Raw genomic sequence first — 12390 nt, 5'->3', positions numbered from 1 at the left:
GATGTTGTGTGAAGATTCAATGCGCAGAAAGTTGTCTAAGTTGTAATCTATATTAATGTTAAGAGTGTGTATGAAAGAACACTTGTTGCGACAGGGTTTTTTTAAAGATGAAAGGCTTGTCTTTGAAAATCAGAAAATATATCAAACATTGATGTGTATGCGTGTGTTTGTCGCGAGGTGACAATTTTATTTATAACTTGTCTTTTTTAAACTCTCAACTTTTTTCATTCGGGTGCAAAAATATATATACAGCGTCGATGTACATATAATACAATACGAATAAATTCTAAAAATTGTGTTTTGTGTGTTTATTTGTTAAGCTGTCACAGCTTGATCGTGCAGTCACGGTTAAGTGAATTAACTTGATGGAATGAAGTTGAATTAGATTGTGTGCTTCACAACCTTTTAATTTATAGAATGTTCTCAAGTTTTCATGACGGACAAAACCGTTTACAAGAATTAAATGACTTGAATGCCTCGTCTCATAGTGTTGGAGCGGTGAAAAGTGATGAAATTTTGATGTCATAATGGCTTAAAAACATAAGAAAACTATTATTTTTTTCTAGGATAGATCATTTACTATTATGAGTATTTCATTAATCTCTCCTGCTATTCAAATTGCCTTTAATATACGGTCACATCCATCCATCCATCCCAACATACATACAGACAGGCATACAAACAGACATACACAAATTAATTAATTAATAAACAAAAAATCGAAATAAATAAGAAATAAAGAAAGAAGAGACGTGAAAAGAAGACGTAAACAAGAAAAAATTAGGTAAACTCTTTCACGGTTATAATTGCGTTCATTGCCGGGAGTCCCTGCTGGAGTGATTTTGAATCAAAACGCCCTCCAGTGAGAAAAATAGCAAGGAAGAATGGAAAAGAAAGGTGGTGATTTAAACAGGAAAACTTCGACAACACGTAAATCGGCGAATGATGCTTTATCAATTCGACTATTGTCTCACTACGTCTGATGGTCTAGTCTACTGCATCGATGCAAATCACGACCAACGTGTATAGATGGTGATATCCCCTCATCAATCTTTACGTTAACAACTGGGATGTTGCTCCCGCAAAAACGCTGAAACTGCGATTGTCTTTGTAACTGACCCGCAGTACGCTCAGCCGGTTTAAATAATCCACCTCTTGTTTAGCATACCACGGAAATCATCAAATCCATCACACAAAATTCGCCATAACCAACTTTGACAATAGTGCAACGCAGTTTGTTGTGGGAATTGTTGTGTACTTTCATGGGTGATCCTAACTCAAGAGCTACGTGGCTGTGTGCCCAAGTGCAAAATTTCTGCAGTTTAAGTAATAAACAGATGGTCAAACCAATTTACTCTATCGATTAATAAATCACATTAGGGCTTCAACGGTGCCTTCTATAGGCATGAAGTGGTGATCTCTGATATATATTGACGAATTCTACATGTAGGAGCCAAGCTTATTACGGTATGACTAAATCGTGGAATCCTGACCCTGCAAAGGAAGCTGTGGCCTTATCAAAAAAATTTACTTTCCGTCGATTCGATGTGTGCAAATGGTCAATCCATGGTTTCACATCGTATATTCTTTCAGCCCCCTTTTCGTCATTTTTATGCATGGCCTTGACACTTTTTCTAGTTGAAAGTCGTCCAAAACTGACGCAAACTGTCAGCCTACACGTAGGTATTATGTTAAGTCGAGAGGTGGCTATATAGTATACGCAGTCGCCGGTAAGCGGACATCAGCAATAACTTTTGGCTGTGCCGTTATTTTTGCCCTGTATATAATAGAGGTATAGGACTGAAACGTAAATTGAAGTGAGCATGAATCTATTTCTAGTTAAAGGGAGGCGGTCGTCGGAACTGCGCGTGTGCGACTTTCTTGTTTACAAACAATGTGTTTCATGCATGATACTAGGTGCATCACTTCAACATCGCTGCAACATTTATATTTTATGATATTAATTAATTGTTAACAAACATGTTTCAACTTCCATCAATCGCCAACGTACTCTAAATATAGTATTTACATCAGTCGTAGGGGCTCCTGGCAACCTTTGAGCAGAGTTCCGACGACCGCCTCCCTTTGAGCTGCAGAATCGTGGCCCGTAACATTTGGCATGCCGGCACGCGGCTCTTGAATTAGGCTTACCTGTATTTTGGCCCTGTGTATTTCGTTTCTTTCAAGGTTAACGTTTCGTATTAACCTTTATTTCACTGAGTTTGGAGCAGAATGAAGTGTAAGCCCGTTAGCTTATTGTCGCTTTATTCGTGTTCATAAAGTAAATGTTTTGAGGTATATGCTTGTAATCATTGTCTCTTGGCCAAAGGATTGCACACTCTATTCTTGGGCGTCAATTTATAGTGAATAAGTGTTAAATGCCCAAAGGTACCCTACCATTGCACCAATTGTTACTCTACACAGAAAATCGCTCTCTCACTAAAAGGTAACATGAATATGCCTTAATTCTTCCGTTCCATTTTCAAGAATAATAAACAGTCGACGTCCTCGATATTTTAAGACTAAATGTCACACATTCATCAATCAACACAAATGAACTGTTTCGTCTGCATTGCTTGATGCATATCCGTCTCAAGTTCGCCTGTCATTATTAAGTCCAAGCAAATGTCCACTGTTTTAGTTCAAAGGCGTGGCACTCAGACAGGAAAGAATTCCATAAGGCTCACCACCTCAAGATTTTTTTCATAGGTAGGATTAACCCTAAAACTAACTCTATCCCTAATTCTAATCCTCTCCAAATGTTATATTTGATGTGCTTCTTCCAAAGAAAGTCCGGGATGAAAGTGATTTCCAGGTATTAGGGGAAGGAACTCTTGCTTTCAGAGATAACACTCCACGTCAACGTCCAGCTCTTTTAAGGAGTATTCCAGCTTTCGTGAGATCACGTCCGTGCAACCTTTTCCAGTTACAGCGCTTCTCTTTCCGTTTCTGTGAAGTGAACAGGGAATGGAAATGAATTAAAGTCATATTTTCCGATCCCAAGAAAATCAAGCTGATTCTTAGCGAAATTAATTCCCCCTCTTCAACACATATACGAAAGATGTGGGAATCACAAAAGGCACATTCTGGGTTTATTTTGTCTTAGTTTGTTGCGCACCTTACAGAATAAACTGCTGGTTTATTTGAATGTAAAGTTGTCAGCCAAGATGATGTCTCTCTTGAACTACACAATTTCTCGTACCAAAACACTTATTGTGAGTTATAGAAAAATGAAATCCAAGAGAGATATTCCTTCAGAGTGAGAGTGGCAGATATATAAAACAGTCTGGCATATGTGCTGTGTTATCACCAGTCAGTAATAAGATTTTTGAAGCTCTGTTGGCAATCGGCCACCATCAATTATCTGAATGTGACGAAAAGAGGTAACTCATTGCTTATTCTATAGCGAGGTAATGTCTTCAAGATAATATGCGCCTCTAAAGTGAAAGACTTAGTACGCGTTTGCTCAAACTTTCCTCAGTGAAACTGTAGACCATTCTCTTCCCAAAGCAAGAATAAAAATCAGGGGTTCACCGTGCAAAATTTGGTGATAGAGAGACAAGTTACCTAAGATTTCCCGATATTTGATATTCAAAATGACCGCTATCCCTGTGTTAACCCTATGGGAAAATGAAATTTCTGATTTTCGAAAAATTAAGACTGCAAGAGTTTTCTTTCATCAAGAGCTTTAAAATGAGCCCCACAAATAGTATATTAGAAGAGAATTTATATTATTTGAAAGCCCCAATTTCTGTCCACGTGGCGCGTCCTACCTTAATCTTAAAAACCTTAATATAAGCTTCCTGCATTATCGCTGTGAGGCTTGCACTGCAAAGTCAGGGACTGCATATTCGATTCGTCCATTGAGTTCATAAACAAACGTGTCTTTATTGCAAACACAAGTCCATGATCATGATGTTTTAGATGTCTAGCAACTAATAGCAATGTGTCCACTTGAACTTACCGAACAAAGACCCACACATGAATGTTTGTTTTTAATCTAACATTATGCAAAGAGGAATTTTAGAGCGTGTTTCTTTTGAAAAACACTTCAACTGGCCGCCTATAATAGTTTTCAGCTTCTATACTCTATTTTCTGGTATAAGGTATATCGGTGATTTGCATGATATTATAGCCTGTACGATTGTTGTACCCACCCGTGCATTTCTTCAAACTCTTCCACTGTCGCCGGTAGAGGGCGGTTCAAGGTTTCGGGGGCAATCAGAAAAAAAGTTCCTGAAATTGCAGTCAAGGTACCGATGATGACGTACGGAAAAGGCGGCCAAATATCTGTAAGCAGCCTGGTAAATGGTATGACGCTCGCTGATACACGGGCGATGAGTATATTAAAACCAATAGCCATATTACTGAATAGAGAAATATGCAGATATATGTTCATTAGCAAGATGTGCTCTTCACTTCACATATATTGCAAAATATTTGCCCATAAAAGTACGAGTTAAGACATGTACGAACCCACCCATCCACCCACCCACCTACCCACCCACCCACCCACCCATCCACCTACCTACCTACCTACCTACCTACCTACCTACCTACCTACCTACCTACCTACCTACCTACCTACCTACCTACCTACCAGTCAATATGAGCAAATGAAGGATTGAAGGCTTAAAATAGTCGAGTTTTCCTGGATCTTACAAAGTGAATTTCAAAGGTGTGATGAAGAGTAACGACATCGTTCAAAACGCAAATTTTTGCCTGATTTCATTCAAGAAGTCGAAAGGTTAACATGGTAATGACACATTGTACCAATCATTTAACTGCAGTAGTAGCAAAGGAAATATCATGAAATCGTTAAAAGTACTAGTCTTTGTGGCTCTTACTTTATAGCAGTTGGAAAGAGTTCAGCCTCGTAGATGTAAATTGACCAGAAAGCGGCCGCAGCACCAAGTTTGCCGATCATACCAAACGCCGTCGAAAGATACTGCCAATCTGAGACATGGAAATTATATGTAAATCCGGCATATGAAAAATGTCAAGTACAATTATACATTGTATTATATTGGTAGATTGATAGTTAGAAAGGGAAACAGAACCACATACATGTCAGACAGACACGTCAGACAGAAATACAAATAGATAGATAGATAGATAGATAGATAGATAGATAGATAGATAGATAGATCGATCGATCGATAGATCGATCGATCGATCGATCGATCAACGCCACCTACCTGCCGGAGGGAACGGACAGATGAAACACGATACACCGCTCACGATATTGAATATGGCTATTGGTCTAGTTCGCCCCCAACGGTTGATAATATATGCACAAACAAGGATGGATGGAACTTCGACTACGCCGGACAGAAAGAAATTGACGTATGGATCCCCAGCCAGCGATGTTGAAAAAATAGATAACCCAAAGTAGCACATGGTCATTGCGAAACTGAAACAAGACAAAAAACAATCACACCAGAACCACAAATTTGGACCAGCGAAACGCAGCGTAAAGTGTCTGTGACAGCTGCAGAAGATGTTGAAGGTTAAGAACTAAGGGTGGAAGATAATTTCCTCTAGATATTCAGATTCTCAAACTTACGATGCTGGTTTTGTCTACCATTTGTGGGGGCTCATTCCGAAGCTCATGAAGTAATTAAATTTTTAACGATTTATTTTTTGAAAGTTGAAATATAATTTTCCCCATAGAGTTAACATAGGTTTCACGCATCGGTAAATATCGGATATTTGTTTCTCTATCACAACATTGACCGCTGATTCTTTATTCCCAAATGGTTTGGTTGAATGTTTCCCACTAAGTCTTTCAATTTCGAGGCGCGTACTTACCTTAACCCTGCTGTAATTTTTCCCACAAAAATTCTAGTGCAACATTTTACCAAATTTTATGAATTTTTCTGAAATTGTTCTGATAATTTTTGACCAAATGTATATTACACTTCATTGGCTACACTTCTTTATCAAAATTTAAGCAAAAATCTCAAAAAACTTGACAAAGATATATTTTATGAAGGCAACAAAAATTGACTTTGGCGCTCAAAGGGTTAATATAGGTTTTCCCGCCCAGCCAATCAGTATGCCGAGTTCCAATTTTAATGACTACTACTCACCCATTGACGCATATGATCAGAGTGACATTTCGAAGTTTTGTCGTCTTGAATAAATCTGCTAAGCTATGTTTTTCTGCGCTGCGTGCCATCGACAAGTTTTCTTGTTTCCTATCGCAGCTTCTTCTCTCAAGATTCTGTATAGAGAGTACAAAATGAGACAACGAGCCACTAAAAATACAGCTCCAAGTAGAAAGATGTGGTCATTCTTGAAACCAACGCATCCATACCAGCAATCAGAAATCCACAATCATACAAGTTTGATTGCAGACTATAACAAATAAGCAATAGTGACGTCATTAGCTCACACATAAATTATGTCCGACGTTTTGAGGACGCAAATCAGTCGGCAAAATAACATTTTATAGAATACTAGCTGTGAAGTAATAACCTACAAATAGTAGAGAAACATCTAGATATGTAGGAAAACTATCCGATTCAACAGTATTTAATTAACGTACATTGTCTACAAAAGCAGATATTGAAGTAAAATTTTACATGATAGATGAATTATTGCTGATTGTTTCCCGCCATTTTGTCATTAATGAACCTTGGAGGCCTCTGTATTTTCATTCATGACTACATCTTTCGCTCAAAGATTAAATTCCCATAGGAAAAGAAGAATACCACAAGAATAAACTTAAGAAACAAATTGCAAGTGATTTAAAGAAAAATACTTGGATCGTATTATATTTACATGTGTTACAATCAAAATATGAGCAGACTACCGGTCTGTCAAAATCTTATACTTATCACCTCATCCTCGTTCAAGACTTTGCATGTTGCCCACATATCGATATTTGATAGGCATGATTTCTTCGACACTATCATATACTTAAGAATCATAATTCCTCACTTAACCAACGTAAAAGAGCGTGAAAGGTGCGCTAAGATTAGTTTTCTTACATTCGAGAATGTCCTGGTGAATACAAAATAAGAGTTTGGTAATGTCGCACGGTTCATTCGCACAGCTTTGCGAATGATCACATCAGCCTCTTGCATGTGACCCTGTGTCAGCAGCCATCTTGGTGACTCGGGAACGACTCTATAATAGATAATCGAAAGTGGTCATCTGAATGTCAAAATCGATACTAGGGTCTTTTTTACCACAGAAATGGTAATGATCCTGTGGCCTTAGAAAGCTTCTTGTCTGTTACTAAAAATTTATCATCATTTTACACCTAATAAGTAGCATCATGCACCTTGTCTTTGGAAGTCGTTTCAAGTTGTACCAAAAAATTAACGTAATAGTTACTCTTTGTGCATGTCCAATTTTTCTCTCTAGAATGTTCATCCCTATTTCCTATCCACAATCACCATTAATAAGAGTGGGGTTGAGCCAAGCAATGTAGTGGTGAAAGGCTAAAAAAACATTTTACCCACAGATTTCTAGTCAGCGTGACGGCAAGGTCTGGCCTATAGGCAAGAAGCTAACCTGTTTACTCTTGATAAAATGCCAAACAATCATTTCACAGCCGTGAGGGAGTTGGTGTGCAGAGACAAGAGTCATATTTCTATGCATTCATTACTCCCACAACAGTTCACTTACTAGGTATTTTCACTCAAAAGTGAAGCAATTAGTCATAGCTTGCTGCATCAAAGAATAAAGTAATTGACTTGAATTAGGAAGGTAAAAAAAAAGATTTTGTGAAATGAAATTTTCCCAAGAACGCCGCCGTCGACAAACGGTTGTATAAGCCTTACATTTATTTCGAAGCTGTGAAAGTAATGAAGCATACCATTTGGCTACATCAATAAACACATGGAACCGTACCTGAACATGTACACAACCAGTAACACCACCTGGGGTAAAGCGATAGCTACTTGTAAGATTCGCCAATGTCGAATGAAATAGGCAAGTAGGGCAAAGATCATGTGACCACAAACATACATGAGTGCCAATAAGTTTCCGACTGCCGATCGTTTCGAATGCCCAGTCCATTCGAGCACTGCAGAATACAAGGAAAGTTATACTGCGATTAAATGTTATTATGGGATATCTTAACGAATTTACACCAGGTGTGAAAAATAGTTGACAAGACCCATCTGCTACTATGCAATAGATGTTTATTCTTCCTAACGTTTCGGACGGACACGGACGACCTTCTTCAGAGGCTATACAGACACAATGGAAAAAAGGGGAACGAAAATTACATTTGTTCTACTGTTCCACAAAATATAGTAGTCGGAACTGCGCTCAAAGGTCGTATGGGACCCATACGACCCATGGCAACAATGTATCCAAGGCACAATGGTGATTGATGAAAGTTAAAACATGTCTGTCATAATCTATCATCGTATAATTTAAATGTTGCAGCTATGATGATGAGGTGCATCTTGATATTGTGCACGGTGCACGAAATACATTGTTTGTAATCAAGAAGCTCGCACAGGCACAGTTCCGACGACTATATCCCTTTAAGTAATACTGGGGATCTTAACCATTTTACATTTCTTCCCACTGAAAACCATACACTTGTCCTTGTGTGAATTAGATACAATATCATGATCATTGCCATACCCTTCTTAAATATTAAGAAGGCATTGCAAACCTTTGATAGAAGGACTGAGCAGTGTCATGTCATCTGCATAACACAAGTTATTTGCATTTATACCACTTATACTACATCCAACCTCAGCGTTACCTAATTTGACAATCAAATCATTAATATAAATATTAAAGTGGCAGGGTGACAAAACGCCACCTTGTCGAACACCATTTATCACTGCAAACCAATCAAATGTAACATTACCCCATCGCACACAAAATTGTTGATTTCTTTACCGAAAATAAATTAATCTTACAATGTACATTGGAGCCTTTCGATCGATAAGTTTCTGAATTAACTTAAAATGATTCACTTTATTAGTGTTAGTATGTCATTACAGCTTTAAAATACGCCTGAAGTTAGGTATCCATATTGGCATCTGCCCTTTCATTCATGTTCGTACAGTCATATACTGTACCTCAAACGATTGATCGAAATTTTATGATCTTAAGATTCCCCACACACCTTTTTTCATAAACATCATGCGCATTCAATTATCAGTACATTTACCGTATGCAAACGGCGCCAAGAACACGCCTGGGTAGGTGCAGCCAATAGCAAACTGACAAACGATATACATGGCCAGATAGGGCGATACAGCCGATATGAAACAGAAGACGCTCTGCAGAAGCAGGCATGAGGAGATGGACATCCATCTGCCATATCTTTTGAAGAAGAAAAATATAAAATATAAATTTACAATATTTGAGAGTCAATAAACATCAAAAGATGGCGTTTTGTAATATTTGTAAAAACCTGCTATCATGACAATCTGTGCTTGCATGCAAAACAGTCACTTACTTACGTCATGTCACGCACGTAAGTGGCTGAATTTTATGGAGGCACTATAAGTACTGAAAAGTTCTCAGCTTTTTGCACGTGATTCGTCCGAGTATTTACAGTCATGTTGTTTATTGTTAATTTTGTATATTTAAATAACATGATTCAGTTCCATTGGTATGGTTATTTGGCGTTCATTCAAGCGATATTAAAATGAACGAGCTAGGTGCCTTGTCGTAATTTTCCACCATGGTTAAAATGTCTGTGAGCGACTGACTGCCTTTGTACACACAGTGTGATCGGGTTTTCTCTGCGTACAATCTCCATGAGTTTTACTTGCATGGAGTGCAACAATAAGGAAATAGGGCAAGTAATAACGACACTGCTAAAATATCTACACCCATACATAATTTTGAGAGAGATTTGTAATGTTTAGCACAATCTCAGGAGAGAGGACAAAGAATGCCTCACACAGAGAACTGGAGACTAGACAAAAGTGGTAGTCGTACTTACGCTATACAAATACAACACTTTCGTACAAATATGTATTATAATACTAAATAACACTCTTTTTGAAGCAAAGTAAACTTGAGCATGTCAAAACAGGCAATCGCATACTATTTAAGCGATCTGTATTCATAACTTTATTCTAATTCTGCAAATGACTAATTGAACCGACAGTGGACATTTCTAAAAAATTAATACCCATTTTAGGATATTTTTATCTTTGTATACCTGTACGTTTCGTTAAGCATAAATAGGGTGTTGTAAGGTATATAAAATAATAATAATAATAATAATAATAATAATAATAATAATAATGCGTTTTATGATTTACCTGTCAGATATACTGCCAAATACGATACAGCCGATTACCATTCCCGCATAGACTGCAGACTGCGCTAGTTCCCTCAGCCATTTTCTGTCACATACCAGGTCCCACTACGAAGAATTGAATACAAACTTAAATCCGTGTCTTAAAAGGATAAAGTCGTCGGAACTGCGCTCAGAGGTCGTATGGGACCCATACGACTAATGTAAACACTGTATCCAAGGTACGATAGGATCGATGAAACATGTCTGTCATAATCTACATCGTATAATTTAAATGTTGCAGCTATGATAATGAGGTGCATCTAGACGTCGTGCACGAAAATCATTGTTTGTAAACAAGAAACTCGCACAGGCGCAGTTCCGACGACGGTTTCTCTTTAAACGCTATCTCAACAGGTGCTCCATACAGCAGCAGACGTGAGAACATAAAATTGTGACCGAATCTATAGAAGGTATAAATAGCTGACCGACAAAATACAGCTTCAAAAGAATAAATTAACGGGATTAAGATGTAAATTTTGACCATGTATTGTTTTTGTTACCTCTTATTCTTTTACTCGCAAAAGGTTGTTGAAATACAAAGATAAACCGTACAAACGCAGCGCACTGTGTACAAAATAAAATGCAATCGTTTTAACGTGAATTATCGTCTGCACCAAAATTTCACCTCTCAGCAATAAAATCTGACGCAATGTGTTTGCCAGCCGTGTTGACAAAATGAACACTAGACACTTTGACATGACTTTTCGAAGTAGAAAAAGAAACTGCATTTTACAAATATTAAACACAAATACATTATTTAAAACAGAGAGATCCAAGAGAGATCCTTATTTAATTTTTTCATGGGAAAATTTGTATAAATTGTTATGAGTTCATTACTGTTTAACTTTTACCTTAAACATAAATTGTTTTCAAAAATGTTTTGTCTAATTTAATTAAGTCAAGTCTTGCTTGGGTTCTGTTTTCAGTTGCTTTTACTCATATCCGATTGCCACTGAACTAGAATGCAATTTGTGAATACCCTGGACACTCCGACACTGCGCATCGCTATCGGTGAATTTAGTTAACGGCACGGTTTCTATAGCCATTATTGTGTGCCATGCAGGCGATGAAATGACCTAAAAATAACTTGCAGTCCCACAATGTCTTCCAATAAAAGAAGACTTGAAGATGTACCCCTTCATGCGTGAATGAACGTCCTAGTTGTTAGATGGACGGAATTGTCCGTACCTCGGTTACTGTGGTGGACTTGTACTGTGTCAAATCGTACGTCCAACTACTACATTGCCGATGCACTGCTCCGCTGCTGTTTCGTGGTAACGTGTCATTGATGTACAATTGCATATGGGAGCTGTTCATAAATGATTTCGCACCGATCGGTCTGTCATCCTGTCGATAGACAAAAAAGTAACATTCGCTTTGACTGGTAGCCACAGTTTCGAATGACGTTCCGTTCTGTTGATCACCGTAGTGCATGTTTGTCTGGCACGCATAGGCAACATCCGCACTCATAAAGATCTGTCCAAACGTTATGAACGGGACAGTGAACAAGATCGCCGCATTGATGAGAAACAAGCGCCTCTGATAGGGACCAAAGTCACCGAGGAAAACAAGAACTTCATCGAAATCCATGTTTAAGTGTCGAGTTCTATTACAGCAGTATTGTAGAAATACAACTCAGCTGCGCAGCTGATAAACAAGGCTAATGAATCAACAGCAGTAGTCACGTGACAAACTAAAATTTGCATCTAATAAGCCGTTGAGCATTATTCGCTGTCCCACAGTCCCTCCACACAGGACTGTGCTTCTTCAGATTTTTGGAAAGTGTCTTTGCACACTGCGCGTGTCGGGTCCGTGTTTGAACAGGCACAAAGCTTACGCAATCGACCAGACAAACTATCAAGGCCTCGGGTGCTGGACTATACATTCAATAACCTTCCATACAATACAATGCCATACAACGCAATACAATACGGAGTCAAAATGGTCGCACGTAGCAGACCTATTTCCAGAGCAAAGCGCAGCCAGCGGTGGAAATGGGGCAGCGATGTAGTCCAGTGCGACAACAGGGCGTCAGGTTCATGTGCATTTGTATCTAAGGAAGTGTAGCTTTTGAATAAAAATGACAGCTTTGGCAC

General features: G+C 38.3%; 1 protein-coding gene across 1 annotated transcript; it reads right to left on the bottom strand.

Annotated features, from left to right (window-relative positions):
* Positions 1-1748: 1748 nt before the first annotated feature.
* On the bottom strand, positions 1749-12103 carry LOC139137508 (organic cation transporter protein-like). Its single transcript, XM_070705659.1, has 10 exons — positions 11483-12103; positions 10257-10360; positions 9149-9303; positions 7864-8038; positions 6996-7134; positions 6093-6226; positions 5199-5413; positions 4848-4956; positions 4158-4367; positions 1749-2949 (listed from the first exon to the last, which is right to left on the bottom strand). Exons 1-10 carry the CDS (start codon positions 11882-11884, stop codon positions 2841-2843), a joined length of 1752 nt encoding a protein of 583 aa, XP_070561760.1. The 5' UTR covers positions 11885-12103; the 3' UTR covers positions 1749-2840.
* Positions 12104-12390: the final 287 nt, after the last annotated feature.

Source organism: Ptychodera flava, chromosome 7 (genome assembly GCF_041260155.1).
Source record: "Ptychodera flava strain L36383 chromosome 7, AS_Pfla_20210202, whole genome shotgun sequence".
NCBI lineage: Eukaryota > Metazoa > Hemichordata > Enteropneusta > Ptychoderidae > Ptychodera > Ptychodera flava.
This window is presented reverse-complemented; position numbering and strand designations above follow the sequence as displayed.

What these genes read in the sequence shown, in the direction of transcription:
- LOC139137508 (XM_070705659.1), bottom strand. Translation starts at nt 11,884, where the DNA reads ATGGATTTCGATGAAGTTCTTGTTTTCCTCGGTGACTTTGGTCCCTAT. An exon ending in AGTCCACCACAGTAACCGAG is followed by an intron (nt 10,361 to 11,482) that starts GTACGGACAATT and finishes AATTCTTCGTAG; the next exon opens with TGGGACCTGGTATGTGACAG. An exon ending in CTGTCCGTTCCCTCCGGCAG is followed by an intron (nt 4,957 to 5,198) that starts GTAGGTGGCGTT and finishes TCCATGTCTCAG; the next exon opens with ATTGGCAGTATCTTTCGACG.